The sequence below is a fragment of the Chelonia mydas genome, chromosome 1 (genome assembly GCF_015237465.2).
Source record: "Chelonia mydas isolate rCheMyd1 chromosome 1, rCheMyd1.pri.v2, whole genome shotgun sequence".
NCBI classification, from domain to species: domain Eukaryota; kingdom Metazoa; phylum Chordata; order Testudines; family Cheloniidae; genus Chelonia; species Chelonia mydas.
Window position 1 is genome coordinate 171,331,023 of NC_057849.1, and position 20,265 is coordinate 171,351,287.

General features: G+C 44.0%; 1 protein-coding gene across 6 annotated transcripts in view; it reads right to left on the reverse strand.

The window, feature by feature from the left end:
* The window catches only part of CHODL (chondrolectin), a 47,893-nt gene extending 28,832 nt beyond the window's left edge, over positions 1–19,061 (reverse strand). For 2 of the 6 annotated variants that reach the window (XM_037889719.2, XM_043538335.1), the window contains exon 1: positions 18,772–19,059. In XM_037889719.2, coding sequence (XP_037745647.1) covers positions 18,772–18,862 — 91 coding nt within the window. In that variant the 5' untranslated portion in view covers positions 18,863–19,059. Of the gene's footprint in view, positions 1–18,771 lie in introns of all 6 variants that reach the window. The other 4 variants (XM_043538334.1, XM_037889717.2, XM_007066663.3 and 1 more) reach the window with 3 other exon arrangements.
* Between the last annotated feature and the right edge of the window lie 1,204 nt (positions 19,062–20,265).

Consider the following 20,265-nt stretch of genomic DNA (forward strand, 5'->3'; position numbering starts at 1 on the left):
GTGAAACTTGCATCAACTGTTGCTGATGCAATTGGCATGGTGCAAGAGTTTCCATAATAGACAAGTTTCCCCACCTATTAATAACATGAATATAAAGGCTTCTTTTTGACTGAAACTTGGCATAGGGATCTCAAATTAGTTTGGCTACGTTTAAAGATGAATGAAAAATATTTGTGGCTTCAGATTCTTTTTCTTTTCTTTTATTTTCAACTCGCAGAAGTCAACAATGGCTCCAGTTTAAAGCACACAATTTATCTAATCCATCAGTCCATGTGATTTAGTGCATTTGGGATGGGGAGGGGCAGGGAGGTGTCATTTTACAAAATGCATCACACAAACAGCTAAGGAACTGAGTTTTCAAAGACATGTACAATGACCAGTCTTTCTGAAGGATTTTTAGAACACATGCATTATTGTATGAAATATTATACATCAAGCATATTAATACATCAGGACTACATCCCCCTCCGCAGTGAGGTTGTTTTCCACTGGTCTGGTGGTGCAAAGTATCTCCTCTGAATCAGCAGCAGAGCTTTCCCCTGTCTTAGTGTAGCCAGCTTTATGTCACTCTTCTACAATACCTTATGTAGGGGATTGGGGGAAGGCATGGCTTGGGCATATTGTGACCTTGCAATCCTCAGATGCTATAAGCCCTTGAGAGCTACCACAGCTACCAGGAGTTAAAGCAGCCCTTAGGCTACTCAGTATTGCCCACCCCCAACATTCAATAATCATAAGTCTGGCCCCCAAAATCTTGAGATTGGCTCAAAATTTTCATTTTCATGCTTTTCTCTGCTACCATGAGAGCTAAAAACTTACTTACAAATACTGAAATCTCTGATTCCCATGTAATAACATGACTCCAGGAATGAGGGCTTTAAGAAATAAAACCCAAATATCATGAGACACGGGACAGAATTGTGATTGTTGGCAACACTCTGGCTTCCACTGGGGGCTGAACCAGCCCGCAGCAGGCCCAGGGATTGGGGAGGCACAAAGGTGGCCTAAAGCCAGCCTTTCCCCACTTGAGCCTTAAGTCAAGATCACCATGTTCCTTCAGATCTAAATGGGCCTACTGTGTCCATAATCCATTAATTAAAACTCCCCAGTTCTTCAGTACAGCAACTGGTCAGAGGAGGTGAGGACACTGGGCAGAAAAGGGATGAGGATCCAGAAGAGCAAGAGGGCAGGAGGAGGGATCAAGGGAATGGGATAGAGGGATGTGGTGGGGCGTCTGCCCCACACTGGCAGAACAGTTAAAGCAGCCCCGGGGAGGCTGCTCAGGAGACAGCCAATTAGGAAGGTTTAGAGAGACAGGCCCAGGCTGGGCCATATAAGAAGGGCTGCTGAACAGAGCAGTGGCAGTCACCCCCTGGAGTTTGAGAAGGGAGGACTTGCTGCCCTGAAGGAGGGAGAAGAGACAGCACCATGGTCCAATCAGTGCTGGGCGGGGTCAGTGGAGCATGAGTGAGCTCCTGGCCAACTACTACCAGACTGAGGCCCTGATACGAGGGCGGAGACGTTGCTAGGGCTGCGGGAAAGTGGCCCAGGAAAACAGACGGTGGGGGTTGGAGGTGATGCAGCATGTGGCTGCCGGCTAGAGGATACCTTGGCTAGGACCCAGAGTAGTGGGCGGGGCCAGTTCGGCCCCCCACTTTTGGCCCTACTTGCCATGCGGGGAGTGGCTAGACCCTGGACTGCAGCCTGCCACTGAGACAAGTGGCTGGAGAGAGGACTGGCAGGCCCTCGGAAGTGGGGGGAAAGAACGGAGTGGGGCACAGCGAGAGGGCTGTGTCTAGCAGAGGACACCACAGTCCTGAGAGCAACACGGGTCCTGATGACAGAAGCAATGGTGGCGAGATGCCACTAAATGAAGGCGCACCGGCGAACCAGAGCTAATTCCCAGGACGGCCAGCAGGAGCCACAGCAGTGGCGAGTTGTGCCCCATCACATGTGGTGGAGAATACAGGCAAACATTTATCCCCGATACAAGGGGAAGATAGAAGACTGTGGGGACTATTGCCTGGTATAGACGTTTGAGAGACTAAGGAACACATAAGGTGGAGAAAATGGAGTCAGAGGCCTGCTTTGTGGAGGGCTTTGCGGCCTTCTCGAACTGGACTCCAAAGTCGGTACCCCTGTGGAAAGGGGCCAACAAGCAGCAAGGGCAGCTTCAGATCCTGCTACAGCAGGTGCTCAGAGCCCAGCAGAGACAATGGGAAGCACACGAGTACCAGCAGACCTGTATGGCCAAACTAAGTCACTGCGAGGGGGAGTCCAAAAGAATCGCAGGGAGCAAGAGGGAAATTCAGGCACCGGGACCAGGAGGCCGGCAGACACTGTGGGCAGCAGGGACACTTTAAGAGGGAGTGTCCCTGCCAGAGAGAGGAACAGAGACATCATCTGGGGAATGGAAGGGAGAAAGAGCCCAGGAGAGTCCCCCCCTGTGAGGAGAATAGGGAGGCAATGGGCATGTTGGGACTATGGGCAACAGGGGCACCTGAAGAGGGAGTGCCTGACCCAAAACTGCAGGGCCCAGGCTAGCCCAGAGTATGGGGCTGAGCCAGAGAAGAACTATAGGAGGGCCGTGGCCGAAGGGAGGCAAAGGACATGCTTCCAGTGCCATAAGGAGGGTGATATAAAAAGGCATTGCCCCCTGAAGAGTAGGAAGGGGATGCCTGAGAGCCAGGCTCAGTTGGAGACTGCCCAGAACAAGGGGGTAGTGAGGACTGAGGACCTGGCAGAAAGCCATTTCCCACACTCAGCAGGGGGAGGTAGTGAGGAGATGGATAGGATGATTCGGACAGAAGAGATACAGACAAACAGGGGAACCCACACAGGAGCAAGACAGGCTACAATGGGGACCCAGACCCTGGAAGAGGGAAGCACGTTGTTCTTCTTGGTAGAGAGGGCAGGAGAGCGACAGCCTGCGGGCCCAGCTGCGAGGGAAGCTGGGAAAGTAGAGACACCTCCCCTCCCAGGTGTGTGGTCTTAAGGGGGAAGGGTGTGTGATAGGGCATCTGCCCCACACTGGCAGAAGGGGAGGTAAAGCAGCTCCAGGGAGGCTGCACAGGAGACAGCCAATTAGGAAGGTTTAGAGAGACAGCCAATCAGGGCCAAGATGGGCCATATACGAAGTTGCTGCTGAACAGAGCAGTGGCAGTCACTCCCTGGACTTCAAGGAGGGAGAACTGGCTGCACTGAAGGAGGGAGAAGAGATAGCACCATGGTCTGAGCAGTGCTGGGAGGGGCCAGGGGAGCATGAGTGAGCTCCCGGCTGACCACTGCCAGACTGAGGCCCTGATACAAGGGCAGAGAAGGTGGTAGGGCTGCAGGGAAGTGGCCTAGGGAAACAGATGCTGGGGGTTGGAGGTGACACAGCATGTGGCTGCCGGCTAGAGGGTCCCTGGGCCGGGACCTGGAGTAGCGGGTGGGCCCGGGTCCCCTCCCTTCCTTTGGCCCTACTTGCCACTGAGGGGAGTGGCTAGAGTACGGGCTGCAGTTTGCCACTGACACAGGTGGCTAGACCCTGGACTGCAGCCTGCCACTGAGACAAGTAGCTGGAGAGAGGACTGGTGGGCCCTCAGAAGTGGGGGAAGAGAACCAAGTGGGGCACAGCGGAGGGCTGTGTCCATAAGAGGACACCGCGGTCCTGAGAGTGACATGGGTCCTGATGACAGAAGTGACAGCAGTGAGATGCCACTAAATGAAGGCGAGCCAAAGCTAATTCCCAAATCAGCCAGCAGAAGGCACCGCAGTGATGAGTCACACCCCATCACAAAGGAAGAAGGACCATCTGGAAGAACTAGTGTTGGGACGGGTGGAGTCATGGGCTAAAAGGAATGGGGAAAACAGACCAAGGAAGCAACAGTCTGGGCAACTGGAGAGACTCAAGATGAGGAATCCAGATAGGGAGAGAGGACCATGCAAAAGTGGAAGAACTAAGTCCCTACAAAATGACCTACAGAGGTGGATCCCAATGTCCACAGTTTGCAGGATCAGGACCTACATGGAGAAGGGAGGAGCAGGGGCACTGGGAAATGACAAAGAGGGAGGCAAGAAATGGGGAGCTGGCTGCAGGCTTTCAGGAGAGAAAACAGGATCAAGAGCTGAAAGAGGCCAAGAAGTAGCAGAGAAGAGGGGAGAAAAGAGGTCAGTAAGGGCTATGAGCAGACTGGAAATGAGCATGGACTTGTGGGAAGTTCAGTGTGGGGAAAATGTTTGGAGACAGTTTGTGACCAGAAAAAGGTTAAATCTATTTGGAATATTAGTTATCACAGATTGTTCACTTAGTTCTAGTGGCCTGAATGTTTTAGTCAAAACCATCTGAAAAAATGTGTAGATTGGAATGGGAATGGTGCATGTCCTCCCCAGGCCCACTGCTCTGTCACTAGTATAGATCCCTACCGCCCATCTGGTAGGACCTGGAAAGGAGTCACCAGCAGGTGGCTGACAATGGCTAAAAAGACCTCTGGCCAAGTCCTGCAGCATTAAGACCAGCTAGAACGCAGAGACGGGGAGGAGAAAACAGCTCCCACCATCTCCACTCCAACCCTTCTGCCACCCAGTGCCTCATCTTTTCCATCCCCGGCCTAAGCCAATCACACTGGAGCTCTCCCCTCCCCTGGCTCATAGAGAGCTCAGCTCTACGCAGGGGAAGAGTTGCTTCTTGAGTCAGTAGAGCCTCCGTCACAGCCTGAAGAAGCACCTGAGTGCTTTGTGGACAGAAGAAAGAAACACTAGCCTCCCACTCCTCAAAACTCCCTAACATAACCACACCAGCAATGCCCCACCCCCAAGCCCTAAAAGGTTTTTCACCCCCAAAGCCTTCCCAGCCAGGAGAACCAGCTCGCGCACACATGGGGGAAAAAATGACCTACCCAATTCTAATCCCACCATCCTCGATATGATTTGTACGGTAATTTCCTGTCCATTCTGGACGTGGTAGATCACTCTTTTTCTCTCTCTGAAAAACTGCAGTTACAAGGACCAGACAGAGGCACATGGTAGACTTTTAAAAATAATGTAAATAAGAACACACATAGGGACAGGGGGATAACTAATCATATTTGGCTGAAGTACCAGTATGAAAACCTAACCTAGACAGAACTGCATACAAACAAAAGACTACATAGTGCATACATCTTGCTGCCCTCACAGTCTGCCGACTTATTGTTGGGCTAGAGCCTCAGCTGGTGTCAATCGGTATAATGTCATTGACTCCAGTGGCATTATGCCGATTTTCACCGAGTAAAAATTTGGCCCACGTTTTTTCCCCACCTTTTCATGTGTCATACTCAGTCCCAAGCTGAGTCCTAATAATGCACTTTAGAATGTAGCCACTAAGCTGATAAAAAGTAATAAATCTTTCTGATCACATTATGATCCAACTCTGATGCATCATATGTTAACTGATCTTTGTATCATCCTCTCACACTTTAATTTGGGTCTTGTTTTGATATACTGCATTACTACTGTTGATGTTTTACTGTATCATGTTCTCGGCTGGCCAGTATACTGAATTTAATTTGGATTTTATGATAAATCATATTGCATTACTTCTTTTTAAAATAATATTACTACTGAAATAAGATTTCATAATTGCATTCTGTCGTCATTTGCAATGGAAACAAATGGAGACTAATCCCATCTCGACTGCCAAGGTTTGTAGGTCTCCAAAGACATATCTCCCCTTCGTTATTAAGTCACAGTGTCCAATTCACAAATGCTGCCTAGTTTATGCTCCTGACAAATGTAAGAAAATCAGTGTCACTCATTTTGACACACAGCTGCAAACTGGTAAATAGATTTTAATACCACAGTAGTCAATGTCATTGTTAGTATTTTAACAGCAAACTTCCTGTCCCCAGGGAGGTGGGGAGAGAAGCATCTTTTACTATTTGGGTTTGCTAAGGTAGATGAATCACTAGGGCCTCGTGTGGTTTCTGGTCCAGGGAATAACACAAATTGTCACCATATTGATCTCAGTAAAGTTGCTTTAAAATAATAATAACAGTTGGTATTTCTGTACAAACTTTTCGTCAGAGGATCTCAAAGTGTTTTGCACATATACTGGGGATCAGAATCTGGCTGAAAAGTACAGGCCTCTTTTGGGGCAATCATGTAGGAGCTCTGGGAGGCTCTGTGTCTCAGGGAGGCACAATGCCTCCTGCAGCTCCTGGGATGGGGAGCTACAACCCACCTCCTTAAGAGGTTACAGTGTGAGGCTACCCTCCATGGCTAGCCACTGCAGATGGCTTGTGTTGAGAAGGGGCAGGACCATGGTGTCACTTCCCCTCAACAACTGTTGAGGTAGCTTGTACCTCAGGGCTACTAGTAAATAACAGTCACTAAGCTAAGGAAAGCACAAAGTCTATAATAGTACCTGTGAATTGTATGGTCTTCAGGCTAGGAAGTGGTCACTGTTCTGTGTTTGTAAAGTACCTAGCACAACTGGGCCCTGACCTTGATTGACCCTAGATACCACCATAAGTAAAATGATTAATACAGAAGGGTAAGTCTTCTTGTTCTCTTCCCCAGTGCAAGGGCCAGCCACAATCTGACTATAGTCAATTAATCCTCATGATACCCCTGTGCATTAGGAAAGGGAGATATGTAGTAAAAATCACCTAGCACCAGTGAAACGCAGCCAACTCTAGGGATCACTCCAAGTGTTTAGTCTTGCAGAGCAATACTCTATACAAAGGCTAAAGATAGCAGGTAGAAAAACAGTACTGTGTCCCATTGACACTGCAGAGGGGATTTAGTTTAGATAGGCAGAAAGTATACCTTCACAAGAGGCAATGTGGTCAGGAGGTCAGGTCAACACCTCCTCCTTTTATGAAACATACCATGGAATTTTTAATACCCCCCAAATGGATCAAGACTTGAATTTCATATCACCCCAATCAGTTTTTGTCACCTTCATCCTTATTCTCACCCCTTTTTATCTGTGATCCTCACTTATTATGTCAAGGGACAGGCAACTGTCCTTACTCATTTTTGTGAGGCTCCTAGCATATGATGGGGTGATCGATATAAAACAATCTGAAAGATGAACTTTCCATCTGTACAGTGTCCTCTAACACTAGTGCTCACTGCCTGGGGCACTGGGGTAGTACTGGCTCAGGTGTCAGAGTGTGTTCTGTAGTCACCAGCACCACTTTCTTCAGCACCTAGCTGTTCCATGGATTCTGCCATCCCCATACTGGCCTCATCCAGCCCCGCTTAGTTCGAAACCCATTGGGATTACTGAATAAGATTGCATGCGTACAGGCTAGATTCAGCAAGGAACATACTTCTGAATGCTACTGAGGAACTTTCATCCTAAAAATGCATTTGCCATGTTATATTAAAACAAAATAGATCTTTGTCTGCAATGTGCATTGGTATAGATCTTGAGAAATCATTTACTGTGTATATCAGAGAGAAGCTAGCCAAGAATATGTTTTTCTCATTTTGCAAAAGTTCAGTGGTTTGTGGGTTGGTTTTTGTTTTGCTGAACAAAAAAGATTTGGATCCAATCCAGATTCCACTTTATCTGAACTCTCAAAATTTGGAAGGGTTTGATTCCAGCACTAGCTGGTCTTTGTGCATGAAGATATGCAGTATCTAATTTCCCAAGATACAGGGCATTGCACGCACACACGCACACCACATGCTGAAAGGAGTAATATCAAACCTTATAATCATGCCCCTACCAAATTCATGGTCCATTTTCGTAAATTTCAGTCAACATTTTTTAAATCTTGAATTTCACGGCTTCAGATATTTAAATCTTAACAAAGCATGAATATGTATTTTTAAATGGCAAAATATAAACATTCGATAGCACTCCCCAAAAAAGGTGACAACACCCCTCCGTACCGTGCAACCCCTACTTCTGTGCTGCCGCTGGCAGTGTCACTGCTTGCAGAACTGGCCAGCCGGCCAGCAGCTGCTGCTACTGCTTTCTGGCCATGCGGCTCGGAAGGCAGCACAGAAGTAAGGATGACAATACTGCAACCCCTTTACAATAGCCTTTGGGTTGGGACCCCCAGTTTGAGAAATGCTGTATATGGTAAAAGTACACAAAAGACCAGATTTCACAGTCCAAGATGCATTTTTCACAGCTGTGAATTTGGTAGGGCCCTACTTATAATGATCTCCCCTCAGTAGTAATGGGAGCTATGCACGCTGATCAAAGGGAAGACTAGACCACTTCATTTGCACCTTAAACTCTCAATACAGAGACATGTTGTGCAAGTCTAAACCTACATCTAGAGAAGATGGAAGGAAGTGACTTGATGTCTAATTCTTATTAGAACAAGCTAATCAATATTTCAGCGTTCTCCTGCAGAAAAAGCATACCATTACAGTTACCTGAATCAATACAAGGTAAATGCTGCCTCAACTAAGAAATGGATATCTATTTTGAAAGAACAAATTAAACATGGTTTTTATTCATTGGTGTAAGAGGTATGCTTTATGAAGAAAAAGAAGCCATGAGGTATATCCTGATAGCATTTTTTTTGCCATATCTATTAAAATGTGACACTTTTGCTTTTTCATCTAAGTGGAAAATGTCTATTTTTGGCATTAGTTCTGCTCCATATATTTAACATTGCATGAATTAGAAATGTGAGACCCATTTAGCTCTAGCTGTAATAAATACATTTTACTGCCTTCTGACCAAATGGGCCTTGTGATTATAAATCATAGGACTGATCATGACAGACACCCACCACATAAAGGGCCAGCGTGCAGCAGCACCATCCCTGTTGTGGGGGGCACCCTGAGATTCTTGTGCCTCACGCAGTCAAAACACCTCCCAGAGTTCTGGGAGCACAGTGGCTACACCAGCCTGGTGCAAACTGTAGCATATGCTCTCCAGCATCATGTGCAGGTCCAGCTCTCCTGCATCCTGTAGAGAAAATGAGTCTCATGCCTTTATAATTTCATAAAGCCTTATACACTCATATCCCATAGTCTCATACCCTTATAATTTCCCTGCTCCCTTGGAAGAGAAAAGTGCCACTATAGATGCTTGCCTTGCATAGTCCTTGTGCTCAATGAGTCCCGCTCATCCCTCCCCGACACCCCAAGAGGGATGGGAAGGACTAGTTAAAGGTGTGGGCATGTGGTGTAGACTCATCTCTAAATTGTTTTCCAGTATCTCAGCTTTCCCTTGTTAAAAAATTACATTTGTGAGGAAAACATGGACAAATTTTTCCCAAAGTGTCACCGATGCAGCAATGTCTGCCAAAGTTTACAGAGAGCCTGAAACTATACAGCTGAGGTGTGAACTGCCCCATTCATTTCAATGGGTGCTAGCCCAGATGCTAATGATAATCCTTTAATTATCAAAGCATATAAGAAATAAGAGGTAAAATCATAAGATATGAACATCGATATGATCTATCCTTAATGACTGCTCATTTTGGGTAGGTCTTTAGCAACACATGGCAGGATTCAACAGAAATGCGATTCATTTTGTTTTCCTGAAGGAGTCTCAGCTTTCAAAAGTTTGGGAAATGATGAATTAGGCTATGATATAAATTTCAAAGACAAGCTATGGAAGCCCCCATAATTTGAGCCGTTTAACACTAAAGCCTGGAGAAAACACTTAAAAACTCTCATGGAAATGTCTTGCTTTGACAGAGAGACTGACAAAATAGGTCTTTTTCCATCTCCTACATCTCAGTGTAGCAATTCATTCCAGAACCAACTTCCGAGACATTTTTTAGCCAGACATAGCATGCCTGCATAATAGCTTGTGGTAAACATTATGGGAGAAGCCACTGGCAGAAACTGCAGGATCTAAATGGCTTAAACAACATATGTGTGACAGTCAGGGGAGCACTGAATATATTTATTCCCCTGGCCCCAATCCTGCAAACACTTACCTACATGTTTAATTTTATGTGGCTGCGTAATCTCACTCAATAGGACATGTCACATGCATAAACGTAGGTACTTGTGTACATTTTTGCAGTATCAAAACCTGTTTCTTATTCCCTCTTTCTGCTTTTTACAAGCAAATAGTACTTAAAATCCCAGCCATTATCTTTAATGTAGGTGATCAAACATTTTTCAATATATGTCGTATTTCAGATGAGAACCATCCATTCTGTTGAGTTGCCTTGTGCATGGTTTCGTTTCACTGAAATAGAAATGATTTTTCCACTTATTAGCAATTTGAGTTCAATTAAGCTGGATTATTTATTAAATAAATGTTATCTACATTAGGTCTGTCAGATAAAATAATAATATTGTGTGAGTGTGTAGGCGCACATGCATGTAAAATATGAGGATTAGTACAATCTCTTCCAGGGTTTATGAACCTAACATTCTCCAGGGCATAACATAAACTAGCATGAAGCCCCAAATACTAGCATTTTCATTTGCATATTTGTGTTATCTGAAAGATGTGTGAAATGTCATACACAGTCAGCTCCACACTGACTGTGCATGCAAGCAGGGGCATGGGTTTGGCTTTATCCAGCAAGAATATGGAATATACTATGATCCTGGAGTGTGACAGGGTGGCTGGATTCTACTGTGTCTCTACCCTGGTAGCTGGACCCAGAGCTTCAAAGTTATTTAGGCTTCTAACTTCCAGTGAAATCAATTGGAGTCAGATGTCTGCATACCTTTGAGGTTCTGGGCCCTGTAAATTAATCCCTGCTCACTCAATGATGCAGATGTGGCTTGTTAAACTCCACAGTGTACATAAGAGAGGTGGGAATAGCTCTTTAGAGGGGAAGCTAGAGCCTCAGGCAGATGGGGCCCAAGGTAGGAATGTTGGTGAAGTCATATCTGGGGAGAAGGCATAGGTTGGAGTTTATATTGTTATGTTTTGTTTGAGTTACCCTTAGTAATAAAGCCAAAACTCAGGTAGGGGGGTAACTTTTAACCTAAAACAATGTGTATATGGCCTTTTGTGATAGTAAGGCAGCGACTCCTTCAGTTTACAGTAACTGTTGTGTAGAGCTAAAAGTTCCTACTTTTTTTGTCAGTGGCAATAGGGTATGACTTTTCTACAAGCAAGGGAATATTAAGCATTCATTTAAATCGAACGAGCTCTGGGGAAGATTGTTGGACCCTGCAGAAACACTTGAGGTGAACGATTTCAGAGTAACAGCCGTGTTAGTCTGTATTCGCAAAAAGAAAAGGAGTACTTGTGGCACCTCAGAGACTAACCAATTTATTTGAGCATGAGCTTTCGTGAGCTACAGCTCACTTGTGAAGTTGCTGCTAACCCCTTCGGGCAGGGGTGCCCTACAAGGCCCACCAGAGTATTTCATAAGGCCCACTGCCTGCTTCAACACAAAAAACTATTGGCCGATTCATTAGCCTTTTGTTGTCATGTTTACATCATTTTAGTTTACACAAGTGTGTAAATAGACAATACCATACATGGAAACAACCTATCTACATACATATGAAACAAGCTGACCTTAAAATATAAATCAATACAGGTGACTTTAAATCTTATTAAAATATGTAGAATCTGTTTGGCTGATACAAGGTTGTGCTTAGGCTTATGTGGCTGTGTAATAAGGCTGGGCACCCCGCCTTAGCGTATGTCTACACTGCACGCTAAGCCCAGGCTTTGACTCAGGTTTCAACCCAAGCCCCTATTCTGCCCACACGTAAATCAGTTTAACTTGGGTCAGCAAGCACTCAGGACATGGTCCTAGGACTCTGCTGGGGGGGTGGGTCAGAGCACAGTTCCTGCTGTGATTCAGGTCTAAGCCCTGTTACTTTGTAGGGTGGATGCAGCTCAAGTCACAGACCCAAGCCAGAAGATCTGCATAATGCAGTATGGTCAGCTCAGAGCAGCTGTGACACCCAGGTCCAGCAATTGTAAACACAGGTTTACAGTGCAGTGCTGCTGCTCAGGTATGGGCTTGGAAACACCAAGTCCACTAACCTGGGTCATAGAATATCAGGGTTGGAAGGGACCTCAGGAGGTCATCTAGTCCAACCCCCTGCTCAAAGCAGGACCAATCCCCAATTTTTGCCCCATCCCTAAATGTCCCCTCAAGGATTGAACTCACAACCCTGGGTTTAGCAGGCCAATGCTGAAACCACTGAGCTATCCCTCCCTCCCAGCCTTAGTGTGCAATGTAGTTCATCCAAGGGAGAGTGAGGAGAGATTATTCAAAAGGGAAAGTTGTTCTAGAGGTGTGACTTGCTCATTTGAGTCAAATTGTATGCATTTTACCTCACCCCCAGAGCATAGCTGCTGTAAAATGACCAACACACACACAAGTATCCCACATAGCCAGGTTCATCTTTACATGCTTTAACTATTACTGTGCCATGAAGAACTGGAGATGGCTTTTGGGAGCTCCTGTTCAAGTCTCTGCCACCAAACTGGAGTAAGCGTTTAAGCTGACTTCCCATCCTCTGACGGGGTTCACCTTCAGTCCTGATTCTGCAAAACCATCCCTGACAAAGATGACTGATCCCTGAAACTCATGTAAATATCTCTTTAAAATACTTTATCTGTTCACTTTGGGAATAGAACAGATTGCACCAAGCATCAAAAAACTCCCTGAGGAGGATACTTCTAACTAGGGTGACCAGATGTCCCGTTTTTAAATGGACAGTCCTTTTGGGGGGGCTTTTTCTTATATAGGCGCCTATTACCCCTCACCCCTGTCCCATTTTATCCCAGTTGCTATCTGGTCACCCTACTTCTAACTTACCCAACCAGAACATAACCCCCTCATCAAAGCATCTCAGGTTATACAAGCTATGTATTTTGGTATAGTATCCATATACTCCACATATTTTGCAGGAACAAAGTACAGACATTTCCAGTGCACTTAGCATAAGCTGCCTTGCCAAATAATGTTGCCTTATTCCTTGGTTATACTTATGAGAAATATTTTTGTTTACTAAATGATTCTCCAGTCTTTGCCCTGTTTCAGCAAAATACTTAAGCATGTCAATAGTCCCAATGAAGTCAATGTTTAAAGTATGTGTTTAAGGCTAAGATTTCCAATGGGGCCTAAGGGAGTTAGGTGCCCACCTTTGAGTGAGAGTTGGGCACCTCATTCCCTTACACCCCTTTGAAAATTCCAGTTTAAGCAATTAGTTGAATAGGTACCTGCAACAAGAAAGCTGCAGTTTGTGTTGTTAATTGGTGAAGCATGGGTGGGCACTATTCAATAGGAACAGCCATGCCACTGCATAGCATAGGGTGGGTTCTTCCGCTACAGGTGAAAATCACTCAGCTCTCCCTGGAAGGCCATCCAGTACTGCTAGAGATATCTCCCATGGGCCAGGCCCTGAAGCTACCATCGTTTCACCAATATGAAAAATACCAAAGACAAGATAGGATATCTTTCCTCGGCTAGGCTACTAGCCTTTTTTTTAAAACTGTTTTACACACTGTTTCAAATTTCTTTTAAACCCAACAGTCTTGCAAAAAATTATCTTAAAAAAAACGCAGATAATTAAAAAGCAATGGATATTGTCATTTCAAAAATATCTTGATTAAAACCCCATGAGCCAATTTCAGAGATGGTGCAAGCAAGCCCTTGAAGTCAATGAAATTGTGTCTGTTACACAAGGATCGGCTTTATGTCTATTCATTTTGTTATCCTGTCCAAAAATATGCATCTTTAACCATCTAACCTCTTTAAGCATCACACATAGAATGTAGTATTTCAGCAAATCAGACCATAAGCTACATAAATAAACAAAAACTATTCTTAAAGACATATGATGTAAATAGCCCTAGACTTTAAGAGCAACTATGTTGTTTCTTTATCTGGTGCATGTTAATTTTTCTCACCTTAGGAAATATTTTATACATCCAAATACTTCCCCATTCAAATAAATATATTTATTGCTTTAAAATGTTAATATTAAATCTACTGTCACATGCCTTGCCATAGTAAAGAAAAATGTCATAATTTAAAAAAGCAAAGATAAAAGGACAGCAAACATCAGTCATTAAGGTATAATGACTATGATTAATACATTGGTTGTTAAATGGTTAGTAATAAGATTAGTTTGCTTCTTTCCTGCCCAATAGATACTTAAAGTAATTGCATCTTTGCAAACTGCATTATCATCACTTCATGTGCTTTATGATGTCATGGGACAGCAATGCAGGCCCTGTAACACTCAGCAGTTTTTCCTACCCCTACTTTGTTACTTTCCTTTAAAACCTCTTTTTCTGCCAACTGCAGACATTCTGACATATGAGGATGTAAGAATAGCGCACAAAAAATCTCAATATATCTATATTAAAAAGTAAAGACCACTTACATTTTTTTTCTTTAACAACTTGCACATCAAAAATAATTATGGCTAATGTGCCATCATAATGTGAAGAATCTGCTGAAAACAGTAATAAGCCAATTGCTTTTCTCTAGCTAGTTAGATCTTATTCACAAAACAATATGTTAACGAGTGGATAAGAGACATTAACTTAAAGGGGAAAAGGATAAAAAATGGAAAACCATTACAGAACTACATTAGCCATAAATCTGAAAGCCATTTTAAAAAGCAGAGCATTCTTTTTTGTGATCCCTACCATTTATGCTAATACAGCAAGGGTCATTATATCTCACAGTCTTTGCCATTTATCATAGCCCCTTTGTGGATATGTAACTGTTATTACTAGGCCTGATCCAAAACACCTATTGAACTCAATGGGAGTCTTTCCATGGACTTCAGTAGGCATTGCATGAAACCCATAATGAAGCATGTTCTCTATTCTAGTTCTTGGAAGAATGTAACTGATGTAGGGAGGGAATGAGAAGGAGGGGAAATTCACAATTCCTAAAGAAGGTGATGTATTAAAATGAAGTTAATAACTTTCCAGTTCCTCTTGTGATTGCCATCTGAAGTTCTGTTTCTGTGATAGTTTAGATTAATGCATATATACACACATATATGTCTTAGACCAAATTGTTGCTGCTCATAGGCAGATATGCAAGATGGAAGTGGGGAGGATGGCACAGTGTACCCTACACACCTCTGCTGGTGCTTCTGTTTCCTGAGTGCCAAGGAGTATTAACACTGCCAATAGGACTAGACAGTTCTAGTGTATGTGGCAGGGCAGGCCCCTGTTCAGAAAGGAGGAGTTTCCCTTCAGCACCCCAGAGGTACTTTGTCTGCCTCTGTGTTCTGGCCACTGCTGCTTGGTATAGTGCTTGCCTGCACACTTGAGCTAGCTTTGACTACTGAATCCCCAGTACAACCCTTAATGTTTTTATTTTCTGCATCTGGCTTCAAATCTTCTTATGTATTTGTTACACAAATAACCCCATATAGTGTAATCACGTAAGAGATTAATTTTATGTTTGACAAATAGTGTGTTGTAAGTGTGCCTTTCAATAGGAATCTAACAATGGTTTGAACCACAGTTTGAAAAAATATAGGTACTGTAGCCTGGTTTTAAAAACATTATTGACACAGATTGTCTTTTATGAATTATAGTCACAAATTTCATTAAAAGATATAGTTCTGTTTGAAGATTATGTGCTCAAATCTTGTCCGGGACATACATCCTTAGAAAAAAAAAATAACACAAAAGAAACACTCATGGACACTAAATGCAGTTATAATTATTCAGTTTCCAGATGGCACCTATGATAGAACCCATGGTCATTTATTCATATCTATACACAAAAGCTACTAGTTCAACTTTCTGGTTGCAATGCAAATTTAAGTAGTGCATCTTAGAATGCCCTTTAGCTGGGTGTGACTTTTCAAATAACAAGAACTTCCAAAGTATGGCATCTTGGGCCTTGTTTCCTGGAAAAAAAAAAAAAACTTTAATGGTGTAAAAAAATGAAAGCATGCTACAGTTACTTTCATCATCTTGCTTCAAATAGGTACCTGTTGACTCGCATCAAGTATCAGCACACAGCATCTGTACTTAGCACCATGATAAGATAAAAGAGATTCTGAACTTTTCAGCTCCAAGATAAGCGTGCCCAAAATAAATAAAAACTAAAAATGAATCAATGTTTTCTATAAACATGCCATCATTATACTATTACTCCATTTGTAACATCTTATATGGAAACCATTTCTATCATTCTGCTATCTGTGTATAGTGGCATATCCTCATCTGCATGCACAAAGATTTAGATACATAACTCCTATAACTAAGAACTTAAAAAGTTTTCTTCTCAAATCTCTTCTCAAAAGATGCACAGTTGGTGGACATGAGGTAAACTTCAGACTTGTGCATGGGAAAATTGCACAACAGCTTGGCTACAATACATCCAACTTTAATGAGCACTTCTAGTCTGATTTTCTCAAGTCTATGGGAAAACAAAAATCTATCAGTAAATTCACATCTTCACTCCCTCCATCTATATCTATGTCTATATATAAAAGCAAAACCTTCAACATCATTTGTTTGTTTAAAACAAACAAAAGGAAGTATTTCTTCACACAATGCACAGTCAACCTTTAGAACTCTTTGCCAGAGGATGTTGTGAAGGCCAAGACTATAACAGGGTTCAAAACAGAACTAGATAAATTCATGGAGGATAGGTCCATCAATGGCTATTAGCCAGGATGGGCAAGGATGGTGTCCTTAGCCTCCATTTGCCAGAAGCTAGGAATGAGCAACAGGGAATGGATCACTTGATGATTACCTCTTCTGTTCATTCCCTCTGGGGCACCTGACATTGGCCACTGTTGGAAGACACTATACTGGGCTAAATGGACCTTTGTTCTGACCCAGTGTGGCCGTTCTTAAGTGTAGTCAAAAGTGTAAATCATCAGCATCAGGATCAATCTGTGGACTCAGTTCTGTATTCCTTGTGCATCCAAGATTCCCATTGCCTTCAGCTTTCAGATCCAAAACCCATTGAAGACCATGTTAATCTTTTCATTGAATTCAGTGGACTTTGGATCAGATTCTGAGTGTGCCAGGAATGCAGAACTGAGTCGTAAACCTTTTGAACTGTAGTTGAACTCACATTTCAGTTATGCTTTCATCCTCTTCCTTTTGGGGTAGCACAAAAGATAATGCAAATGAAGATACATACACAATAGAAAAAAGCTTATGCTGTTTTCTTTTTAGTTTTTTCTAACTTTACCGTAAAAAGAAGAAACAATCCTATATAACTATAGACAGATGAACAGATAAAGATATCCTACACAAAGAAGTGCTGCAGCATGTATCTTTTATTATCCTTTTAAAAATAATTAATTTAAGGCACAAAAATAGTGACATTTTGGAGCTTAGCAAGATGTTTAAAAATATCTTGTCTTCTGGTTGCAGCAAAAATGCCTTAGAAAACTTTATGTTGGGGAGGTTGCAGATCATAATGTATCATAGTGATTTGCTGATCTAGCTTTTTATCTCTGAAGATCTGGAATCAAATTTGCTTTTGAGTGTAATGAGTTTGGCAGTCTCTGTTTAGATTTAGCTGGTCCTTATGCAGATTACAAAAATGACAGTTACAACAAACAATTTCTTCTCAAAAGATGCACAGTAGGTGGACATGAGGTGAATTTCAGACTTGTGCAGGGGAAAATTGAGCAACAGCTTGGCTACAATGCATCCAACTTTAATGAGCGCTTGCAGTCTGACTTTCTCAAGTTTATGGGAAAACAAAAATCAATCACTAAATTCACATCTTCGCTCCCTCCATCTACATCTATGTCTATATATAAAAGCAAAACTTCAACATTATTTAAAAGAAAAAGTTCCAGATTTAATTCTTTTTCTAGAACCAGCCTCTCATGTATGATGTATGATGAATTTATTTTTTTAGGAAAAAAGGTCCCTGTGTTTGCAGCCAGTAAAGGAAGTTAACTCACTGATGATCTCAGTACCTTAAAAACCAAACTTCGTTATCATTATCATATTGTCTTAATTTTATAAAGGATGTTTCAATTATTTCTTTTTAAAAAAAAAAAAAATCAGTGGAAAGTTGATTTTTTTTAAAAATGACTGCTACTTGAAATCCAGACCACCAGGTCATGAGAACTTTTATGTGCAATTGACTAGAAGCCAACTATCAACAAAGGTGAAACGGACTAGCTTGTTTTCATTGATCAAAATGAATTGAAATCAAAAGGGAGACAACACAGAACAAATAGCTTATAAAATTCCTTCATATAGTCACCCTAAGTGTGAATTGTCACAACATATATATTTTAATCCGTCCCTGTCTCATCAACTAATTTAACAGCATATTCTGATCATTTTTTTTAAACCAGGCAAGGCTCTCTATGGCTCTTATGAGCAATGTCAATATAAATTGTAAGGGCCAAATCCTGCAGTCTTTCCTTAGGCTTAGCTCTGACTTTAAGGGGGAGTTTTGCCTGTATAAGGGACGGAGGAAGAACTTCAGGATTTGTCCCTAAACAGACGATGTCTTCCAACTTTGGGACCTGTGATGATGGGGGCAGTTAGACACAGAGAGGACGTGGGTTAGAAGCACTAGATGGGTCTCTTCTAAACTGAACTCTCAGGCTAGCTCCTCCAGTCCTGCTTCTGCCAAAACTTCAGGGGAAGTTCGACCAGAGTGAGGAACGCATGATTTGGCCCTGACCGCGTTAAATAAATCCTGCCTTCTCCCCTTTTCTTCATCTAACCAGGTTTCCCGCACCAGCCCCCGTCAGGCACAGCTGCCGCTGCAGTCAGTGAGAGCGATGTCTGAGTAAGGTCTGGGTCACCAGGGCTGGCTGGAGGATTTGGCCGTAACCGGCTGCAGCTGTGACAGCCAGGCAGTTCCCTTCCCAGTGTATGTCCGGCAGGCTTGGAGGGAAGCCCCACGCCCTCTCTCGCTCACTCACCGCTGAGGACTCGCAGGGAGAGGCAGCTCGGCCCCCACAGCATCGCGGCACCCAGCAGCAGGCGGATCAGCCTGGAGGGAGAGGCGCTCATAGCGACGGGAGAGTCCCAGCACAAAACAAAGGCGGCACCAAGCACGGGCTGCTGCTGCACCTGCACCCACCGCGCTGCTGCTGCTGCTTCCCCCGGGGAGATGCTCCAGCAGCCGCAGGTCCTCCCCGCTTGCACCAGCACCGCGAGCGCTCAGAGCAGCGGGGCGCCCAGCGAATCCCAAGCCGCTGCAGCGCCGCACATTTCCCTGGGCCAGAGCAACGCGCTGCGCCCTTGCTGCCCACTCCCCCCCTTCTCTGGGCTCTCTCCCCCGGTGCCTGGCCCTGCCTGTGCCTCTCGCGCGCGTCCCGCGGCTCCGGCTGATGCTGAGCGGGGCGTGGATGCTCCTTGTTATATAGCCAGCCCGAGATGTTGTGCCTGGGAAGAAACCAGCCCCAGACTATTGATTTCTGCTGCCGCCGCCAGCCCCCCTCCGGTGTGAACCGCCCCACGCGCAACGCGGCAGCTCTTCTGGCACCGAGCGGGACCCAGGGCACGCCGGATGGGTGGACTCAGCAGCAGCCCCTCCGCCTTCCTGGGGGGCAGGCGGGAACCCAGAGCTTCGGGGTCGATTTGCATACACCCGTGTCAGCTGTGCCATAACAGTCTGGCAGGGGGCTGGCTCCCTTTCGTTTTCAAACTGCTGAATGTGCAGGGAAGTGGCAGGCTAGGGGGTCATTTTACTCCGAGCTGCTGTGTATTGCTTCACTCACTCGGGTACCTGGCAAGATGGACAGAGCCAGAGGGAACCGGCTCGGGGAATTCAATACCGGGCAGGGTTTTCCTGAATTCTGGAACTGGATCTCAGCCAAACGGGTTTCATCGTTGAATGGTTATGGAAACAGACCGTGGAGAACAAGCACCCAAGAGACATACTCGACCATCCCCATCCGTATTTCAGGGAGGGGGGATTCAAATCAGGGCTTTTCATTTGGCCCATCTCTAAATCTTAAAGTCATATTGTGCTATACCACCATGGAAATGTCCTACAGAAACAACTAGAGAATGAAATCCTAGCTAGGGAGTGTTTGGCCAAACTATAGAATTCTGCAGCAGGCATGTCACTCTCCATTAAATTCCAACGATTTGGAATAATTTCTGTGGATCCCCCACACTACAGGGATTTGAGCCTGTACAGTACCATTAATATCAATGAGAATTTTGCCATTCAGTTCATTATATTCAGGATCAGGCCCTAGAGAGCATCTCTATTAAGTGCTTAAGGAATTTTTTTTTCCATTAAGGGTTTTTCTCAATAAGAATATGAATAAGCATATATTTTCTACTTATTTTTGTAAAAGAGAATCCCTCGTGCTTTCTCTGTTAGGCTACTGTAGCCAAATCCAGATTACTGTTTTGATACATTATGCTAATTATGTTTATAACACTTTAAAAGAACGCCCCCA